The sequence below is a fragment of the Castor canadensis genome, chromosome X (assembly GCF_047511655.1).
Source record: "Castor canadensis chromosome X, mCasCan1.hap1v2, whole genome shotgun sequence".
Taxonomy (NCBI): domain Eukaryota; kingdom Metazoa; phylum Chordata; class Mammalia; order Rodentia; family Castoridae; genus Castor; species Castor canadensis.
The window spans coordinates 136,912,159-136,932,674 of record NC_133405.1 but is presented as its reverse complement, the minus strand read 5'-3'; the positions used below and the strand labels follow the sequence as shown (position 1 = coordinate 136,932,674).

Sequence of the window (20,516 nt, the reverse complement as noted above, 5' to 3'; positions counted from 1 at the left end):
AGCCTCTTTTCATTCGCCTCTCAGCAGCCCCTGGCAACTGTCAGTCTCCTTTTTGTCTCTATGATTTTACCTATTTTGCACAATTCATATAAAGGCAGTCCTACAATATGGGACTTCTGTGTCTGCATTCTTAGGTAGTGCTTCTAACATTATTTTTAAAGAATGTATTTGCATTGTTTGAAAACTACTAGGTGCTGATTAGAACAATACGCAGGATCATGAAACAAACTTTTAAGTTATTTTTGGCAAGAAAAAAATTCATAATTTTAAGAAGAAATGACAAAACAACAAAGAAAGGCTAACTAGCCTAAGAAAACCATCAGAAACTCCAGTCTTAACTCTAAGATGCAATTTTATTCCTGTCTTGTGGTGGGTCAACCTCCCCCCACATCCAACACATCTCAACTTGATCTTCTGCTTCCACATTTGTCCTTCTACACAACCCCTTTTATTACCACAGCCACAATGGTCATTTAGAATGCAGCATATTTCACATGGCTCCAGACCTTTCACCCCAGTCCCTGTCTGATCTCATGGCTGTGTGTACCTCCATCTCTCAGTGTGGATACCCACCCCTCCTCACATTCTTTCCATGGCTTGAGTCTTGTCTAAATTGCCAACCCCGGGTTTGGAATGCTGATTAACCATCCCATTGTACAGGAATTACATGATCACTCTATGACATGATGCTATGTTTTCATCTTACCACAGCCCTTGTCATCACCTGCTTCCTCACATTGGGTCTTATTTCTTACTCATTGCCTTCCAGTTTATACTACAATGAGAACCATGGAGACACAGTTCTCTTTCTTAATAAATGTCCCACCTCTCAAACTAGATGGGTACAAGGCAGGGACAAAGGAAATGTTAGTTGAATAGATGGATAAATATGTACATCAGTGATTTTATGGAGTAAAAAATGAGCCAGATTTTCCCAGACATCATTTTATTTCTTGTGTATGATGGAAGAGCATTCTTCTAGCTCATCAGTGGGTATTTCATGTAAAAGTAGGGATACAGAACCCTTCTTATATGTTGGAGATTTAAAGTCCTCCAACATATTACGTTATAATGAGAAATAGAGGTATGGATGATGCTTATTAATGTTGCATATATGTAGAATTTTATGGATGCATCTAGGAAGAAAAGCAACTTAAGATTGTAGACCATTGATTAAAAAATGCCACCAAACTATTCAGAGATACAATTATAAATATGAAAAAAAACTCTGAAGTGTTGATTGCCAAACTCCAAAATACTTTCATTAATCTGAAGTGCTGTCTTGTGAACATTGACCAGACCTCAAATTCCATTCATAACTTTCAGGAGAGGTAAGTGTTTTGAATCTCCATGGCAGCGTAGGAAACTGTCAATTTTTCTTCTTAAATGAAAATAAAAATGTTTCCTTAAGAAACAAATGAGCCAAATAATTGGACAGGTTTAAAGATACTTTATTGCTGAATCAGTATGTACAAATTCTAACATGAAAATAATGAGTCACAGAATATCAGACTATTTACAATATTTTTGTTTTTTACAAAACATTTTTACAAGATTACTTCTCTCTAAATAACATGACAGACATACACAGAAATCAAACTTTTTATTACATACATAAATAAATATTGGTGATAAGGGACATGATTTCCACAGACTATTTGTATGAGAGGAAGATAGTTCTGTTATCTCCACACTACAATATAATTAAGTAAAGGGAAAGAAATAATAATTTTATAGAGACCTCTGTTAATCACTCTGTAAACTGTATAACTTGCTAAAATATTCAGTAGAGGTAAGACAGTCATACATGAAACTGAGTGTGGTCATGCAAAACCAGAGATCAGAGTCAACATCTCCTAGGCTCATTTATACTACAAAGTGAACTTTAAAGTACATGCAGACACCTAGCCTTTGTGTTCTAGTTACAGTGTGAATGTTTTCTTAACAAGATTTACAGCTATTCACAATCATGGCAATGTGTAAATTTGAGGAACCCAGGGCACACAGTAAAAGAAAAGGCATTAAGTATGTAAGTTGATATCACAAATGGCATTTAGTGATGCTCAGAGCAAAATTAATATTTGTACTTGCATGATATAGACACAAATCTAAATTTAGTTCCATAAGTGGGTTTTTCAGTGGATGTAAAAACAAAAACTAGGTCTTTGAAATCAAATGTATTAATGTCTTGGCTGCTTTTTTGTTCCTGGCACTTGCTCCTACAATAGACTGGGTTCCTTATAAAGGGCAAATTCTCATTTAGCCAGAAAAGATCACTCTATGGCAGAGTTTCTAAACTACTGCAGATAGAAATATCTGGGGACATTTGAGGGGAGAGTACTACTGGAAATTAGTGGGTAGAGACGTGGGATGCTGTTTGACATTCTACAATGCACAGTATAGCTCTCACAACAAAGAATCGCTAGCCCCAAATGTCGCAGTGCAGTGGGTAAGAAATGCTGCTCCTTAGAATCAGTTGTGTGTTCTTGTAGGTTTTGAGGATATAGATGTGTTTCTGACCTTTAGGCTTTGCTTAATAAACACTTCAAAAAATTACCTGTCATAAACTTTCTTCTCTCTGTCATTTTAAATGATGAATTACTTGGATGGACACATGCCGGCTTATAAAAATCAGTTCTATGGAATTCCACTTAGAAAAAGAGGAAAGCACAGAAGAAAATCCATCATTAACCAGTGAATGCTCTAAGTGAAAATGATGCAAACAATTGCAAGGCATATTGAGTTAACCATCTGTATTTGATGACAATATTTTTTAGTGAGATCAAGTTTTAAAACAGTCAATACTATTACAGGATTTTTTTTTCCTATGAGAAAAACACATCTAATTTAGGTAAAACATTAGAGAATGAGAAACTAAAACTGATTTTTTAGAAAATGAGACTATGACACTATACTAAACTTCAAAAAATTATAATTATATTTTTGATAGTTTCATTATTATTGAAGATTATTAGACTTTAGAAAGAAACAGGATTCATTTATTACCTCATGAATAGCACTTGTTCTTCTAGTAACACTAGTAAAATTTAAATTTTTGAGTCTTATAGCAAAACAAGATGCTCATAAATCTGTTTTGGATTTTTTAAGGAAGAAGTAAATTCCAGCTCCAGCATCTGAACTGAAAATATATTTATTTGTTCAACTTTTACCAGACAAAAGAAACAATTAAATTTTATAAAATTGAATTTATATAATAATTTAATAATATTTTGTATCTATGTATATCCTGCATTTTAACTATACGATAGTACAAAACTCAGCTGGCTCTAAACATTTGTATTTGTTCATGGCAAATTAATGCAAAAGAAAAATGTGTAGAAAATAATTAAAAGTTTTAAAATTTAAAACTATAAGAACTTGAAATTCAGATACTGGTAATGACAATTGAATAATTGGGGTGTTTGCTTAAGCTTGGGGTATTATTAAATGAAGGCAGTTTTCTATTCTCTCCATTCAAATATTCTTAGAACCAGGTGATTTCACACACCACTGTGATAAGTCCCTTATAGCCTATGTTAGGGGACCATTCAGAACCCACATAAAGCTCCATGCTGAGATTTATGTTTTATGCTACGTATACAAAACTGAAAACCATTTCAACATTCTCTACTCTGCAAGTACTTTAAAACACAGGAAACAGGCTTCAGTATCTGTTATGAGGTACCCGTGTTGACAGACTGTTTCCTAAAGATATGTATGGACGTAATAATAAAAGTAGTTTTCACTTTACTTTTCATCTAACTTTAGACACCACAAGAAGCCTCATGGAGTTAGTGGGTTCTGAGCTATGCACTGTTGTCAGCAATGTTTGAGCAACTGCACAAATTCAGGAAACAAACACCAAGGAGCAAGTCCCACCATCAAAACCTAGGATGTACTGCTTTTTTTCCCATTGTAACTGGGCAGATGATGAAAGAAAGAAGCCTTTCTTTTATAGCATTTAATTCCAAAGAAATGGTCTTTTCTTATAGAATCTACATGGATGGCAAAAATATTCTATGACCATTAAAAGAACTACAGTTTTGTCTACCATTGGCAAGCTGTAGAAACAACTTCAATGATTCATACTCAAGATATATTCATGTATACGCAAGCAAATGTCTCTGTGTGTAAATGTATATGCATATATATTTGTGTGTATATATGTGTATACACATATATACACATATAAGTATATAGACATACATATCTATGCAGACTTTGAATCATGCATGTGGGTATTCTCTCAAGAAAAAAATTATATTGAGCTAACTATTTCTGTATTTTAGGGTTTTTCCAAAACATACCACAATGCTATATACTGATAATATATTTTGACTTGAGCTCATGCTATCAGGGGGTAGTCTAGATACAAAAAATTTTCCAACAATAAGATTTCATAGATTTGAAAGAGTAAAGGCTAACTAAGGGCAAATAGTCATCTTTTTTAAACAATCAAAGTCATTTTGTTTTTTACATTACTTAGAATAGTCTAGCATATAAATACCTTTATTTGATTAAAAATAGGCAAATTTCTGTAAAGGTTTGAAAATGCTCAATAGTTAGAAATTTTTTATTTGAAGAAAGAGTTTTATGAATTTTCACACCAACAGCTGCTTTCTGTACAAAGAGGAACATAAAAAAGATAACAAATCAAGAAAAATTTCTTATCAGGATGAAATATTAAAAAGTATCCCCAGAAAAAAATTTCATCTCTCCAAGGCAAAATCTGGTTAGCAGCTTAATTCATTGAGCCCCTCTGGGTTCTGGGGTCTTACAAATTATAAATTACAGATTGAACTTTCATTTTCCTTTGTATAAAAAAGAGCTTAGAGTGCTTCAAATGGGAGCATCTTTGAATTTGAATTTATGGGTATAATTTGGATTATAAACTACATTAGAAATCACCCATGATAAAAATGATCTTATGACAAACTTGAAGAAATAATGCTCAAAGGCTGAAAGTCATAGTTGATTTTGCAAATCAAAACAATAATTTAATCAAAATGTATTTTATTGATTAAACATATGCTTAGTATGTGTATGAACTGCGTATTTGCTCCACTACTTTTTGAGACTTTGCCAATCCAAATTTAGGAAAATCTCAGTTCTGCAGCAATTCAATAGAGATTAGCAAAACCATATATGGAAACAAACTTCAGAGTCAAATAAAGCTGTTCTTCATTTTCTCCATTTTACTAGGGAACTGATGTCCATCTTTACTGAGAGACTATGAGTCACTTATTTCCAAATGCTACTGTGACTGACAGAAGTCCTTACTGCCCTAAAGTTACACGGGAGAAAAAGGTCTCAGAAGTATCCATTGCTTCTACAATTATGCATGTCTAGTTGCTGAAGTTCAGTAAGCTTGCATATCCATGCAATGCTTAAACACCTTTTGAGCAGTTTAGTATCTTTCTGAAGAAGTCTTGTAATGATGAGAGTGGTGATGCTTAAGATGGGATCCTAAGAAGTGACAAAACATATGAGTCACATAACTTTATGCATACTGAATAGATACTGGAAATACATTTACTTGTAGTGATAGCATTCACCCCAGGCTAACGTTCCCTCCTCCTATAGGAAATGATAGGTCCCATTCTAAATCTCAATGTGCAAACACATGTCCATTCTTTTTCTCTGCTTTTTTCTGTCTCTCCTTTCCCAAGTTTCCTCTTTGGCTTTTATTATCCTTCCCAATCACAAAATAAGAGAGAAAATACACTTCTTTCTAAAGCTCACATCTTTTCAGCAAACCGCAATCCTTTTATTTCCTCAAAAATGTTTTTAAATTAACAAAGTATTAAACAATTTCAATGGAGAAATTTCAGGAAACCATTCTACACAACTCTTTCCAATGTAAAGCGCTGTCAAACTCTATTTTTGTGATAGTTTTTTTTTGTCTGCATATTATAAGGACAACAGGCTATTGAGGCTTTATTTATAGTCAAAGTTAAAACCAAGCTTAACATTCTATCTCGATCTCTCTGTACTACACTGAACTTGGGACCTTTAACTAGTGTCTTGCATGCCAACCCCCTATCCCTCCACCCCCCTGGCTGGCCTTGGACCATGATTCTTCATACCTATGTCTCCCACATAGCTGCAATTACAAGCATGTAACATCCAACTTAATTCTACAAAAATCTTTAGACATTGCTTTTTAAATTTAAGCTCTAAAGAAACTAAATGAAACAGAAACACATTATGTAAAAGTCAACCAGAGGCTCTGTAGTAAGTGACCATTTTTCTCTTCAATTCTATTTGAATTGGCAACAAGTCAAGTAGATATACTTGGGTATATAGGAAAATTAGTGCTATATGTGACAGCAAAATCTTTATAATAAGGAAATAAGCACCTTAGCAAAACATCATTTCCTATGCTGTCATCTTGAAAAATTGTAAGTTAAAACCACTATGGAAAGCAGTATGGAGATTCCTCAAAAAGTTAAAGATCATACTGTCATATGATCTAGCGATACCACTCCTTGGATCTACTCAAAGAAACATAAATTGGGATACAATAGAGACAACTATACACTGATGTTCATTGCAGCTGTATTCACAATAGCCCAGCTTTGGAAACAGCCCAGATGCCCTACAACTGATAAATGGATCAAGAAAATGTGATATATATACACAATGGAGTTCTACTCAGCCATAAGAAATAATGACATCTATTTTGAAGGTAAATGGATAAAACTGGAAGACATCATGTTAAGTGAAGTAAGCCAGGCTCAGAAAGATGAAGACTACATGTTTTCTCTCATACGTGGAAGATAGATCCAAAAGATAAGCACATACACAAAACAAGCATGATCATATATAAACTCAGATGTAGAACATGTTTGTGACAGTAGAACTACTCTATGGAACTCAGGAACAGAGGGAAAGGAAAAGAGAATGATAGAGCATCAGTAATATCATAAAACATCTGTGAAGGTAGAGGATACAAGGATGTATATTGAAAGCTGTTGAAAAATGGAGAGTGGAAAGTAAAGGGGTAAAGGAGAGCAATGGAAAGGGTTGAATGGACCAAAGTATACCCACAGTGGGGATATATTGGGAAATCCTTTTGAACATCAACTTAAATATTAAGAATGAAAGACAGGACTATAAAATAGGTACAGTGTGGAGGGGTATTCGTGAGAGGAGGGAAGGTGAATGAAGGAGATTAAGGCGAGGGTATATGGTTAATGCACTTCATATACCTATATGAAAGAGAACAAAGAGACCTCTTGCAATTGCTTTAAGTGGGGCAGGGTGAGGGATGAGGGGTAGAGACAATGGTGGCAATGTAAATAATGTACAATATAAGCCTAATCAGAATTGTCACTATGAATCCCCCCTGTACAATGAATATATCCTAGTACAAAAATTTTTTAAACTTGTAAGTTTAAAAACTCAGACTTATATATGACTATAGATTTTTCCATATTCAATTGTGGTTTAAAAGACAAGGAAAAAGCATGTACTGTGTTGAAAATAAATCCAAGGAAGGGAGAAAGAAGGGAGGGAAGGAAGAGGAAGGGAAGAACAAAGGAGGGAGGGAGAAATGAAGGGATCAAAAAAGGAGGGAGAAAAGAAAGAAAAAAGTGAAAAAATGAGGGAGAGAGGGAGAGAAAGGTCCCCCCAAAAAGACCAATGGTTTTTCTGGTTTTGAACTCAGGCCTTCGTGCTTGCAAAGCAAGTACTCTACCATTTGAGCCACACCTCCAGCCCTAGAACCAATGTTTTTATCAATCAATGTTTGATAAAGGTATCTAGAATAAAATCCAGTAGGTAGATAAAAATGTGGAATAAGAAATTTCATTTTAGATAAGGAAAATTTCTTATTTCACAGAAATCTGTGGCAATTAATATATTCATTTTCATTTTTAACTATGACTTTTCTCTATGCCCATAACACCTGACCAAACAGCTTAATACCTGGACATGCTACTCACTGTGTGCAGAAGAGGGTGGGAGGTCGGGGGTCCGGAATGTTTTGATGGTGGCTGGCCCTTCCCCTCCTGTGGTCAGCACTTGTACTTCCAGCCGATAAAGGGTGGATGGCCTCAGATTGGGCACTGTTAGGACATAATGATCCTGAGGAGTAACAAAATGAGATGTCAATGAATGAACTTCTATAATGAACCATAGTCCATGATAAGAATATTATAAACAAGCATGTTTATAATAAGCCACAGTGAAATTCATAGACCGTTTCTTCTAATTTTTCAGAGTTCTCTGCCATATCTTGTCTTAGCACCTAGCTCAATCTTTGGCAACCAGGGATGCTTGGAAGATCTAAAATGCCCCAAGGAGCCAGTTCTCCAAGCTCACTCCTAGGATTTCATCTTCTCTTTCTTTTTAAAAATTCCTAACATGAGATTTTCCCATGGTTTAAGCTGCACATCTTGTGATGTGAATTCTTGATAATCCAAATTTTACTGAATGAGCCAACTATTTTCCTTAAAACACAACCTATCTGCCAATGCCCATAACTGAAAATGTTTACTTTTATTCCAACACATTCTTCTTAAAACTCAGTAAAACCTAGTATATTCATAAAATAATTACTTTCTCATTGCATGGAACTTTTCCTTCCAGGATTTAAGGCTTTCTTTCTTTCTTTTTTCTTTTCAGATTTGAAGCAAGAATTGGATATTCTTAGAAGGTTTTCAGAAAGGGTAAAAGCCCACACATGATTTTTTTTTCAAGCCAAGGAATTAAGTGGCTTGGAAGACAGTCCAACTAATTATGGGCTCTGGCCAATTTTGAAGGGGGGAAAGAAAGACAAATAACAAGCTTCTTTGAGTTTTTTCCCCCAATTCAACACTTCAAACAGTGCATGTCCAGTTAGACCAGAGGGACATGGGGTTAGCAAAGACTGAAGAAAATGGCTAAATCTCTTGCACATAGGGTAGACAGGATAAGGTCCATGGGAGCTGGCTCTACTAGTCAAAATGCAACTGGATGATAGTTTGTACTACTTCTTAACTATCCACCATAAGACTTGCAATGTGTTAATGCTTACAAAATGATACACTCAGGGGAAGAATTCAGAAATGAGACTGAACAGCAGAGTATACAGCATGGCTAAAATGCACATCTCTGACAGTCACTGAAAGTGAAGGATGGATACCAATAACAAGGACACAAGGGAATGAAGTGGTACATACAGAAGGCAGTATCTGTGACTGGGAAATAATGCTGTTGGGCAAACTGTTCTGTCTGCTCTCTGTAGTGACCTCAGCCCAAGTCACTTGGAAGCCAGTCATGGGCTGGTAGAGATTGGCCTTGGTCATCTTCCAAGAAAAGTGGCCGGTTATGTTAACATCTTGGATGATGAATGAAGCAGAAAGGTTCTCCGGTTTGGCGAGCACTTTGGAAAGACTATGACCTGAGGCAATGCAAAAAGGGAAATCAGAGTTAAGCTATGGGATCTACTTTATCTTCATTTTAGAAGCCATTCTATGGGAAGGTGGGAGCAATCTGACCTCAGTCTTTCAGCATGGGCTCAGAGTATTCATCATCCCTTTGACATATGGGGACATGTTAAGTCCTATCAGTTCAACTTTGTGCTAAGTGCTTCATACCCTTGAGGGATTATTTTAGAACTCTGCTTTGGGGATGAAATGAATCACTTTTAGTCACTAGCAAGACTTAGCCATTGTTTTGGCAAATGGCAATGAGTACAGTGAGAAGGGCATATACTGAAGTTATTATAGGTGTGGATGGTGGATGGAAGGAGCTTGGAGGAGGGACTGCATGTGAAGAGAACTCACACAAAAAAGGGGTGGAAAAAATAATTTGAAATAATTTACTTCAAAGTACTTCAAAATGCAAGCTGTACCTAAATATTTGGCCTCATTTCTACAGGACTAATATTGGTGGCAAAGGACACCATTCCAAAGCTGTTAAGATTATAAAAATAACGTATATATATTTCTATATTCCCACCCCAAAACTGAACCATTATAGCAATTTAGAAACAGGGGAACTTTGGGGATTTTTTGGGTCTTGTAAAATAGTTTGGAAAATCTTTCAAGGTGCTGCTAGCAATAGACCTAGGCATGGAAGTTCTTCAAGTCAAAACATACCTGCATTGACAGGACAACTAACATGCTTATGGCTTTTCCCCTTCAATGAGGAGCATGGAGGAGTAGTAAAGAAAACGGTTTCTGCCTTTGAATGACCTTTCGGCAGTATTGGTTGGACAGTCACCTTATATTTGCAGGAAAATGACAGGTCTTGAAGAATTATGTAATTTTCCTGGAGTGAGAGAAAGAGAATATGCTAACAATAAGTAATAATCTCATTAAGGATTTAAAAATCAGCAGGAGTTAAAAATCATATCCCAACAAGGATGTTTTCCTATACATGAAGCATGTGCAATATGGCATTTATAAAAAGTACAAAGGACACCTGTTTCTCATTTAATTAATTACAACTGTGAGATCCTCCCAGGGTTTAGGATAGATATATCCTATAGAATTCAACATTTCTATAATGGTTCTGCAATAAGAATGACTTCTAATGCTTGCAACAAGCATTTTTGTATGTGGCTGGCAGAATAAAGCTATACATACAAATCTATTTTGCTCATTTAAAAACTAGCAGTTTATACATAAGTTTTTCTATTAAAAATTATATTCTTCACTAATGTGTTTTTCCTTTTTTGGAGTGTTGTATGCCTCCTGCCATAATGTTATAACTAAATATAAATATAAGAAACAGGTAAAACTGTGCAAAGTCAGAGCCTTAGTACACACCAATATATAAGGATGCCTTTTGTTGTCATAACAAGATTGCAACTGTTTCATTTATATTTGGCTATTAAGTTAGGCTTGTCCATTCTGTTTTGAATGTACCAAATCTTCATTTATATGTTAAAAATACATATAGAATATCTTTGCTTGGTACTCTTTGGGGCAAGGACAGGGGGTCCTACCAGACAGCAATAGGGTTGAAGGGGAGAATATGACAAAAGAATTTAAATAAAAACTGAGGCTCAAGTCCTTTCTGGATTGTTTGAGTCCCTGCAGGTGGGATGGGATGGAATGTACCAAGAAGATGCCTAAGATGTTGCCTCTCATTCTAGAAGAAGAAAGGAAAACTGGTGAACCCAATTTGGCCCAATTAGCATCAAAAATGAACAGGCAGCAACTCAATCCAGACCACCCAAGATGACTGTGTCTTTTTGGGAGTCTGAGTTGCTTTTCTTTAAGAAGGAATTTGTACTACTTATGGAAGTGGACTGGAATCAAGGGTGAGTCAATAAGGACTCTGCCTCACAGGTATTTCAAACATGCTTTCCTGAGGCAAGAAAGGTAGCAATAGGTAAAGTAGTGGATGCTCCATTGTAGCATGAAAGCAAATTAGTTGACTATAAAGATGCTTAAAATTGAAAACAGACTATTTCTAAGCCCTTGGAAGCATGCTTTTACAGTAGGATTTTGTTTCTTATTTCTACTAGATACATTATATATGCTTGGTAAATAGTTACTATCACTTCCAGAATTCCTGAAGATGATAAGTCTGGGACTGGATAGCCACAAAAATATCAGCAAAATTCTATAGGGTCCCAAGGCATGTATAAGTAAAACAAAATACAGCTTGACCCCTCCACTCACAAAAAGTTAATAAATCCTGCTGCTATTTCTTTCTGTCTGTACTTTTCAAATAGATCTCATTTTGTAGCATGTCTGCCTCATTTTTTAAAATTGAAGGCCACAAATTTTGGGAAGAACTTAAATTAAAAAGAATAACACTGATGAGTTTGGATTAAGGCAAGTAAAATGCACTTTAAAAAGGAAAGTTGTGTATTTCTGAATGATCCAGTAATGTGTTTTATCCCACTATTATAAATTTATGTGGTCAGATAGGATTCCAAAAATTACTGTACTTATTGCATTAGAAAGTGTTCAGAAGAAAAGTATTTTAATGACATGTGACAAATGAAAATACTCTTGTACCTTTAGGGCCAGGTTTTTGCAGATTTTAAAAGTGTCTTCAGCAGGGTGCCAGTGGCTCACGCCTATAATCCTAGCTACTTGGGAGGCTAAGATCAGAAGGATCACTGTTCAAAGCCAGTCTGGGCATTTCGTTTGCAAGATTCCATCTCCAAAATAACCAGAGCAAAATTGACTGGAGGTGTAGCTCAAGCAGTAGAGCACCTGTTTTGCAAGCATGAAGCCCTGAGTTCAAACTCCAGTACCATCAAAAAAAAAACTGTCCTGATAGATTACACATAAATTGTTCTGTGTTGTCCACAGAATAAACTCTCAAAGTTGTGATATGAACAGATGAAAGAATGAATGAATAAGATGATCAGTATGATTCCCGCTTTCATTGGGCCATTACTTAACAACAAATGTGTGAGAATGAGTTATCCATGTGACCTCCTTCCAATTACTACACAGATGAACTGCATCTAGAAGCTACTTAGATTCAACTAATCACAATCATTTTCTTACATGGGTAGTGCCAGATGATGTCTCCAATCCAGATTTGTTGTGGGCACATACTTCTGGAAACCACTGCACATGGTATCGGTTGACACTGGGATCTATAATATCAAAACACACAAACAAAAAACAGCCTGGAAGTTCCATTCCATGTGATGTGTGTTAGTCAGATTTTGTTATTGTAATAAATACTTGAGATAATAAAGTTATAAGAAAAGGTTTGTTTCTGCTGATGGTTTTGGAGGTTTCAGTCTATGATTGGAACTTAAAGCAGACATATTGCTTTAAGGTAAGGCCTATGATGGAGGGATAGCATCAAGGCAGGAGCGTGTAGTAGAACAAACCTCACATACTTCATGGCCAGAATGTAAAAAGATAGTGACAGAAAGGGACCACAATCCCAATATTCTCCTCAAAGATACTCCCAATGTCTTAATTTTCTCCCTCTAGGCTCCACCTCTTACAGCTTCCACAATCTCCCAATAGTGACACAGGAGAGGAAACAAGCCTTCAACACATGGGCCTTTGGTGGGGAAGGGCATTTCAGTTCCAAAGTATAGCAGAAAGAATGAAAATAAAATTGTACAGGTGATCAAAATATGCATAGGTGAGCCTAAGGAGACATACAGATTCAGTATAATTCTAATTATTTAGTTAATAAGAGGAAAATAGATAATATATTGCCAAAGGAAAACCTATATTGAAATATATACACTGAGTAGAATAAAAAGATAATTAGCAAGGCAATAGCAAAGATAAGTTGTTCTTCATTCTTATTTTAAACAAGAGAAGGCAACACATACAAGCAGCTCTTATAATTCCTGTTATAAGAGAGAAGTGCCTCGATTCTACATTTTTTGATAAAGATGATAAGCTGCTGAACTCATACAAGATCAAATGTTTTCTTCAAACATGAAGAATTGAAGAATTCTCTTTCTGTAAAGGATTGCCATAACAAAGTTCCATTATCAGAAGAATCAGGATAGATGGCTTTTCCATTCTCTTGTTAGAAGGATGCAAGGAGTACATTCTTGGATCTCCCTATCCGTGATCCCTGCTGAAATGTGACTTGGTATTCTCAAAGACAGGCAGGAACACTGAACTTTTATACATTTTCATTCCCAGGTGGAGCAGCATATTTTCTGTATATCCCTTTCCTTTGGACAATAAAAAAAATAGAGAAACCCACAGCAAACACTTCACTGAGTGTGGGAAAGGACATTTTGACAGGTTCAAATTTATTAATCACCCTGCCTGTCCAAGGGTGTGAAATGGCCCCACTTTGCTTGTGATTAACATCTTGTCCCAACTGTTCACACCAAGTGTTTGATGAAGGTTTACAGAGGGGAAAAACTCTTTGATGAAATTGGGTTGATCTAGTGGGAACTTGCTTTGAGCAATTTGGAACCAGAAAAGAAGAACTTTAAATCTGAGAAAGTAAACAGATATAAAGTGGTCACCATGACACTTAGTTAAAAGGGAAATCGATTAGCAGGGGGTTGAATTTTTATACATCACACATCGAGGTTTTTTTTTTAAAGACATATGCATTATATATACAGATGCAGTCAATCAATTAGTGGATTTATATTCTTTAATTCAATATTAGTATAATAACCACACAGAAGTATCTTCTCTCCTGAATCTTACAAGTTAATGGAACTAGACAAGTGATAAACAAAAGACGCAAATAACATATTCATCATGTGGACAATAGTAAATTTAGAGATAAATACAGACAAATAGGGATCCTTCACTTGTTTCACAATGCAGTTATGTTTTCCTTAGAGGAGGCATCAGGAATGACACATAGGATATTCCTTTTGGCTTCATCTCTTCCCTCCACTTTCATTGCTTCCTTGCTGGACTTTCTCTTCTCTCTTTATGTTACCTCCATGAATAATTCCACTAATTCCCATGGCTTTGAAAGCCACTTGGGGGCTGAGAGCCCCCAAATTCCTAGTCGCACTAGATCTACTCCCTTAACTAGCCAGCATTCCCAACATTGTATACCATGGGCAGACTTTTCAAATCATCATTTCTAAAACTATACTCGTGATTTTTGCCCTTATGTTGGTTGCCCTGTTGACATTCAGGGAATAGGAGGAAGAACATGGTGCTCATACACAACTTCTGTTGAACATGGGCTTGAGAAATAAGTCCTGGAACTTTACTGACCTTCATTTCCTTTGAAAGTACACATATGAATAAGGTCAATGAAATAGACTTGATAGGTATTTTAAATCAGGTGATGTACTTGCTTTCTACAGAGATAGTGACAAATCACTGCAAATACTATTTCTTAGAATCACATAAATGTGTTCTCTTCTGGAGGTCAGAGGTCAGAAATGGGTCTCATGGGGTTAAAATCAAGGTGTACTTGGGCTGAATTCCATCCTGAATTTTCTTGCCTTCTCAAGCTTCTAGAAGGTTCAGGCATTCCTTGGATAGTGGTTGCCTCCTTTTATCTGTAAAGTCAGTGATGCTAGGCTGAGTCCCTCTCATAATCCCATTTGTCTGAATCTCTCACTCTGCTTCCCTCTTCTACCTTATGGACCTTTGTTAATGCATTGGTCCCATGCAGATAATGAAGGATAAACTTCCCATCTCAAGGTTGGCTTCCAGTCATCAACTGACTTTTCTTTGCTCTCAAATGAAAGATAATGCTCCCATGCAGGGCCTTCCTCATGATGTCCTTAGCTTCCTCCGTAAATTTGCCTCATGCAGCATCACCTCTGGACTGCATGCTTTGCTTATTCCTGTGATTATCTGATTATTCCCGGTCTCCCCACTTGCTTAGATTTTCATGAACAGAAAGATGCCGTTAATTTGGTATCACTGATGGATGTGCAAAGATGAGCACAGTGCCTGACAGATAATACACTCAATAAATATTTATTGACTAAATGAGTAAATATGTGTTTACCCACACTTACTTTTATCTCACTAATTATTTGGGGAACTTGAAATCAAATTCCTTATCATCTAGGATATAAAAAATAAAGTGTGAAAGAAGACACAATATTATACAAGGAAATTAAAAGCAATCTCAAAAAGTCAAATATTGAATAAACTTAGAATAAAATATACTTCAATACATCTTAAGTGGCTCTCTAAGACCAATTTTGGAGCATTCATTTTTAAAATGCAAAGGATTGGAGGTATAGCTTAGAGGTAGAGTGCTTGCCTCACATGCAAAAGAGCCCAGTTTGATTCCTAGGAATTAATTAATTAATTAACTGAAGATTTAAGAAGCAACCAAAATATGCCCACACTCTATTATATGAGCTGAATTAAAAGAATCAATTTGTAGATATTTGCCTATACAAATATCTCATCTTTACCTTCATCTTGCCAATTATTAACCCTACGGGCTTCTGTCTTACATTATGACTGCAGGACTCAACCTCTAATTAGAATATTAAAAATAACATTGTTCAAGAAAACACTTCCTAAACAGAATAAACAGTTGAATCTCTATATCTGCATTTATCAACCCACCATGGATGGAAAACATTGGTAAAAATGAATAAAAATAACAATGCATTAATAAAAATAATATAAATGAAGTAAAGTAAAACAACTATTTATATAGCACTTAGTATTTTTTGGTGGTACTAGGGATTGAGCCCAGGACCTTGATTTGTTAGGTAAGCACACTACCCCTCGGGTACACCCCCATCCCAGCACTTGCCTTGTATTAGGTATCACAAGTGATCTAGAGATGATTTAAAGCATACAAATGGCTGTGGAAGGTTCTAGGCAAATACTACACCATTTTACATAAGGACTTGAGCAATCCCCTGCAGATCCCAGGCAACAACTGTATATGAAAATTCTACACTGACTGCCTAATTAATCTGGTTCTTGCACTTAATTCCTTCTTTCCATAAATAAATGGTATTGTGAAGAAAGCCCTCAACAACTATTATTAAATGTTGAAATTTTCTTGCAATATGCTTCAAAAATTATATGTATTTAATTTATTTCTTAAATACATGTAAATCACAGTGTCTTGCATAAATAAAAGGAACTAAAACATTTTATTGAATGTGGATCACTACATTCACAAAAAAGCAAGAATGGTGAGCTTTGCAACTGTAAGAAATAAAGACCATATTGAGGCACCCAGGACAATAGAGGAAAGGGGACATCCATTTGAAAAGGCATTACAGAATGTCAATTCCATCATGGCAGAGATTTCTTTTTGTTTCTCTTTGCAGTGTTTCTATCTTTGGAAATGGTGTCTCATGTGCAGGAAGTGTTCAACAGATATTAGTGGAATGATGTCTCTCATTGATAGAATGTCCTATTCTCTGTATACTTGCAAAATACTTTAGTGAAACAGATATTCTAATTTTGTACCATTAACCTACAAACTTTTGGACATCTACTAGGCATTTCTATAAAGCAGAGGTATGAAAGTTTCTATTTGTCTGAGCTAATTTTTCATATTTATGTGATAAAAACAGTCTAAAGTCAGAAAGCTTAAGATAATCAAATGTGTACTGTATTATCACACAGTAAAAAGTGAACTGATGTCAATAGAATCATAAAATCCCCAATAAAATTAGATAAGTAAAATATGTCTTTTAAAATGCTTGCTCTATTAATTCACCACTGTAAAGGTTTATCCCCTTTTGGATCATTCACTATTACAACATGTCTAAGCTAAACCCAAATCATGGTCACTTCTTTGTCTCTGAATATAGTTTGCTTATTTAAAGTCCATAATTTCATTCATTATAAAGTAGATTGGTTAATATTATGTCAGCAAATATTGACATGATTATCTGCCTATTGTTTGTTGAATGATTTTTTTCTTTTCTCTCTCTCTCGTTTTTTCTTTCTTTTTTTTTTTTTGATGATATTAGGGTTTGAACTCAAAGTTTCATGCTTGCTAAGCAGACGCTCTACCACTCGAGTCACTCCACCAGCCTATTTAATGATTTTTGTACTTGAGAAAGTCACTGATAAGTTCCATATTTGTTTCTAATTTTGGATCATTTAATGTGTGAGTGTATATGTATGTATATCTATGCATATGTATTTATGCATATTTATGTCAACAAGCAATAATATGATCAATATTCCCACATAAAAACATCTTGAAGACAAACACCATTATATATTTGTCATGTACTTATTTGTTGTATGGGAATATTGACCATGCTACTGCTTGATTATATAGTGCTCTGAATGTTGATACCTCTTCTGTTGCCCAATTTAATATGATGCTTAAGCTTTATAGCATTTATATTGCAAATGGGACAATGAAATCATTTTTTAAAGCATCGGTCTTTTGTCATCAAGAGAGAAATCAGTTGGGGACTCCAAGATGGCAGCTAGAGGGAGGAAGCAGAAAGTTTTCCTATAGTGAAATCTTGGAGAGACACTGGAAACACACTTTGCAGGCAAAATCACCTAGAAGAGGCAAAACATTGACCCCTCCACACCTCCAGCCGGCGCGGAGACTCTCCACTTCACGTTAAACGGAGAAACAAGGAGGGCCCCCGGGCCGCCAGTCGCCCACGCCCAGATGGCTTGGGAAGACAGGGACCAGGTAAGCTTTGCGGTACCGCGGTACTCCCACAGACAACCCTGGGCAAGAGCAGCATAGCCCCCTGGACAGACTGACCTCCACCCGGGGAAAAAAGAGAAACTGACTAATAAGCAATAAGAACGATAAAGACACACATGGGAAAGAGGGTGGGGCGCACTGAGTGCCGAAGACTGGGGGAAGGGAATCCTTCCTGGAACTGTAAATAAACAAGCTGGGCGGGCAGGAGAGGCTCCAGTGGGAGCGGGGCACGTGCCCAGCAACCAGGAGCGGGAAAGCTTGTGAGAATGGCGGAGGGAGGAAAACTCCACAGGAGAGGAGGGAAGACCCACTTCCCACATGAGCTGTAAACAAACATGGCGGCTGGCAGGAGCGGCAGCACTGCCCAGTAATCAGGAGCAGGAAAGCTTGTAAAAGTGGTGGTGGGAGGAAAACTGCACAGGAGAGGGGGCAAGACCCACTTCCCACATGAACTGTAAATAAACACGCAGGCCTGAGAAAGCAAGAGCAGTGTCACCTTTCCCAGTGTGCTTGGAAAAGGGAAAGCTTGTAGCAGAGGCTCATGCACAGGAGAACTCTGAGTAAACAAAGCCTGCGGGGCCAGGTGAGTGTTAAGCTCACCCCAGAGATCTGCATAAATAATGCCTCCAGCAACAGCAGGCTGACAGCAGCAGCAGGCAGGCAAGCCACAGCCACAGATACCATTCTCAGAACTGTCTCCAGACTCTTTTTTTTTCTTTTTCTCCCTACCTTTGATGAGAGAACAACCGAATTACACCTGCATGCTGAAAAACTTACTGAAACTGTATTGCAATTGGACTTGGGACACTTGGTGGGGTTTGTGTGTGTGTGTGTGTGTGTGTGTAGTTTTGTTCTACTTTATGCATCCCCTTTGATGAGACAACTACAGAACAACATCTGAGGCACCATTTTCAGGATTGGAGACTGAGACGGACACCCAAATTATTAAGACTGAAACTTCATTGCATTTGAACTTGGAGGTTTTTTGGTTTTTTGGTTTTTTGGTGTTTTTTTTTTTTAATTTTCTATTTTAATTTAATTTAATTTTATTTTTATATATAGATATTTCTTTCATTTACTTATTTTTTACTTTTATTCTTATCTTTATTTTTTTATCTTCGATTTTCAAGCCTCTCTCTGTCTCTCTAATGCCTGTTCAGCTTACTGTCGATTAGTACACTAATGCTCCCTGTTTATACCTTTGAAACTTTCTTGTCTGATTCCTTATTCTGTTTTCTCCTTCTTGTCTGTTTATTTGTTTTTCCCTTTTCTTTAACTTCTTGCTTTCCATCTCAGCTCACCCTTCCATTCTAAATATTACCATTGTTATTATTACAAGCTAGAAAATACTTAATTGCACACAGTACAGGGAGAGTAACAACACCAAAGACAATGACGGGAAGACAGAAAAAACAGGGAAACCAGTTTCCCCACAGCAAAAAATTAGTACAGGAACCATAGGGGAATGAAGTAAACAGGTACTCAGATCCAGACTCCAACAAAATGAAGAAAAACTATGCCAAATGACCAATGAAGCCCACAAGAATAATTTAAAAGAAGACATACTACAGGTACTCAATGAGAATTTTATAGAGATGATACTGGATAGGGTCAACCAAAATATACAGGAGACACTCAAGAAATTCCAAGACAACAAAAATAGAGAATTTGAAAAAGCAAAAGAAGAAATAAAGGAAACCATAGTGTTTATATTTAACACTATATATATAAATATATTATATTTATATAAACCATGGTGTTTATATTTGGTATAAACACCAAAGTGAAACAGAGAACACAATGAATAAACAGATAAATGAACTCAGGACAAATATAGACAACATTAAAGAGGAAACCACCCAAGATATGGAAAACTTCAGAAAAAAGAACGAAACAGAACTGCAAAACAAAACAGAAGGCCAATCCAGCAGACTAGAACAAACAGAAGACAGAATCTTAGAACTTGAAGATGAAATGGTAATTAAAGAAAAACCAAAGAAATATTAATTAAACAACTCAGGACCTGTGAAAAGAAAATGCAAGAACTCACTGACTCCATCAAAAGACCAAACTTGAGAATCATGGGCATCGAAGAAGGAGAAGAGGTGCAAGCGAAGGGAATGTGTAATATATTCAACAAAATAATAACAGAAAATTTCCCAAATCTAGAGAAAGATATTCCCATACAGATGCAAGAGGCCTCCAGGACACCAAAAGACCAGATCAAAATAGAACAACCCCATGGCATATTATCATTAAAACAACAAGTTCAGAAACTAGGGAAAGAATATTGAAGGCTGTAAGAGAGAAAAAACAAGTAACATACAAAGGTAAACCCATCAAAATCACAGCAGACTTCTCAACAGAAACATTAAAAGCAAGAAGAGCGTGGGGTGAGATCTTCCAGGCACCGAATGAAAATAACTTCAACTCCAGGATACTCTACCCAGCAAAACTATCATTCAAAATAGATGGAGCAATAA

The 20,516-nt window shown here is 36.2% G+C and overlaps 1 protein-coding gene across 1 annotated transcript in view; it reads right to left on the bottom strand.

Moving 5' to 3' along the window:
• Nucleotides 1–4,557: 4,557 nt before the first annotated feature.
• Anos1 (anosmin 1) overlaps nt 4,558–20,516 on the bottom strand; it is a 168,103-nt gene continuing 152,144 nt past the window's right edge. Inside the window, exons 10-14 of the mRNA XM_074062600.1 lie at nt 12,462–12,553; nt 10,086–10,257; nt 9,165–9,385; nt 7,947–8,088; nt 4,558–5,466 (exon numbers count right to left, since the gene is read on the bottom strand). Coding sequence (XP_073918701.1) covers nt 5,408–5,466; nt 7,947–8,088; nt 9,165–9,385; nt 10,086–10,257; nt 12,462–12,553 — 686 coding nt within the window. The 3' untranslated portion in view covers nt 4,558–5,407. The remainder of the gene's footprint in view (nt 5,467–7,946; nt 8,089–9,164; nt 9,386–10,085; nt 10,258–12,461; nt 12,554–20,516) is intronic.